Consider the following 1,173-nt stretch of genomic DNA (forward strand, 5'->3'; position numbering starts at 1 on the left):
GGCTCTGTTTTTGTCTGGGTTTTTTCTTTCTTTCTTGTATTTGTGTGTGTGCGGAGGGAGAGAGGGGGGTGGGGGGAGGGGGGTATTTTGGACATAATATTTGTAGAAAATATTCGGCTTGTTGAATCTTAGTCGTTCTGATTGTTATGATGGTCATTAAGTTTTACGCACTCACCAAAAAAAATTAATTAATTACTTAATAGAAAAATGTTGTGCCAAATATTTCTTTTTTTTTTCAAATTAAAACGGTAGAAATGTTTCCAATGACATGGATCTTGTACAAGCGGTACCCTCTAACCACACGTGCACAAAGGACAGTCAACATCACACTTTTTCACTGACAGGCAAAGTTGCGAGACAGAAAGTGAGAAGACGACCAGAATGAATACAAAAGACAGAAACCAGAGGCAGAAGAAGCCTGGCTGAGCATGTGACCGAAGGATGACAAGAAAGTGAACCTATCAGTGGTACCCTCCAACTACCCGCAGACTAGACGAGGCCATACAGTGCTAAAAAAAAATACAACAGTTATTGTCTAAGACAGTAAACCAACCACCCATTATTTAAAATTTAAGAAAAAAGTGACTGTCATAGGCAGGTAGACGGTATAATGATACTGTGCAAGACTTCCACCTTTCTAAAACAACCACTTCTTTCTTTGACAATGGGAGGCCGTTTTAGACAATTTGGACTGTACATTCATTCGTTCGTTCGTTCGTTCGTTCGTTCGTTCGTTCGTTCGTTCGTTCGTTCGTTCATGGGAAAACAACAAATATACATCATTCATTCAAGGGAAAACCACACAGAACAACCAACCAACCAACCAACCAACCAACCAACCAAACAAACAAACAAACAAACAAAACAACCAAACAACAACCAAACAGCCCAAACTTACCGATGTACTCGTTCCAGACGTCGTTGAGCTCGGCGTGCCCGGCCAGACAGCCCTTCATGGTGTTGAGGCAGTAGTTGTTGCACGGCTTGGTGGAGGTCAGGCCCCGGCAGTGCGGGCAGTACGTCATGCGCACGATGGCCTTCACGCAAGGCTTGGACGGCGCCATCTGAAACACAGGACATTATATACTATGTATGTAAATACATAATGTTTTGTGTTTACTAGCTAGCGGTGAAAAACGAGGGGGGGATGAGGAGGGAAAGGGAGAGAGAGAG

General features: G+C 43.1%; 1 protein-coding gene across 1 annotated transcript in view; it reads right to left on the reverse strand.

Annotated features, from left to right (window-relative positions):
* Positions 1–1,173, reverse strand: part of LOC101857583 (glypican-6) — a gene marked incomplete in the record, with an annotated part of 96,779 nt that overhangs the window by 35,883 nt on the left and 59,723 nt on the right. The window contains 1 exon segment of the mRNA XM_013085818.2: positions 899–1,064. Within this exon segment, the coding sequence (XP_012941272.1) occupies positions 899–1,064 (166 nt within the window).

The sequence above is a fragment of the Aplysia californica genome, unplaced genomic scaffold (assembly GCF_000002075.1).
Source record: "Aplysia californica isolate F4 #8 unplaced genomic scaffold, AplCal3.0 scaffold00410, whole genome shotgun sequence".
NCBI classification, from domain to species: domain Eukaryota; kingdom Metazoa; phylum Mollusca; class Gastropoda; order Aplysiida; family Aplysiidae; genus Aplysia; species Aplysia californica.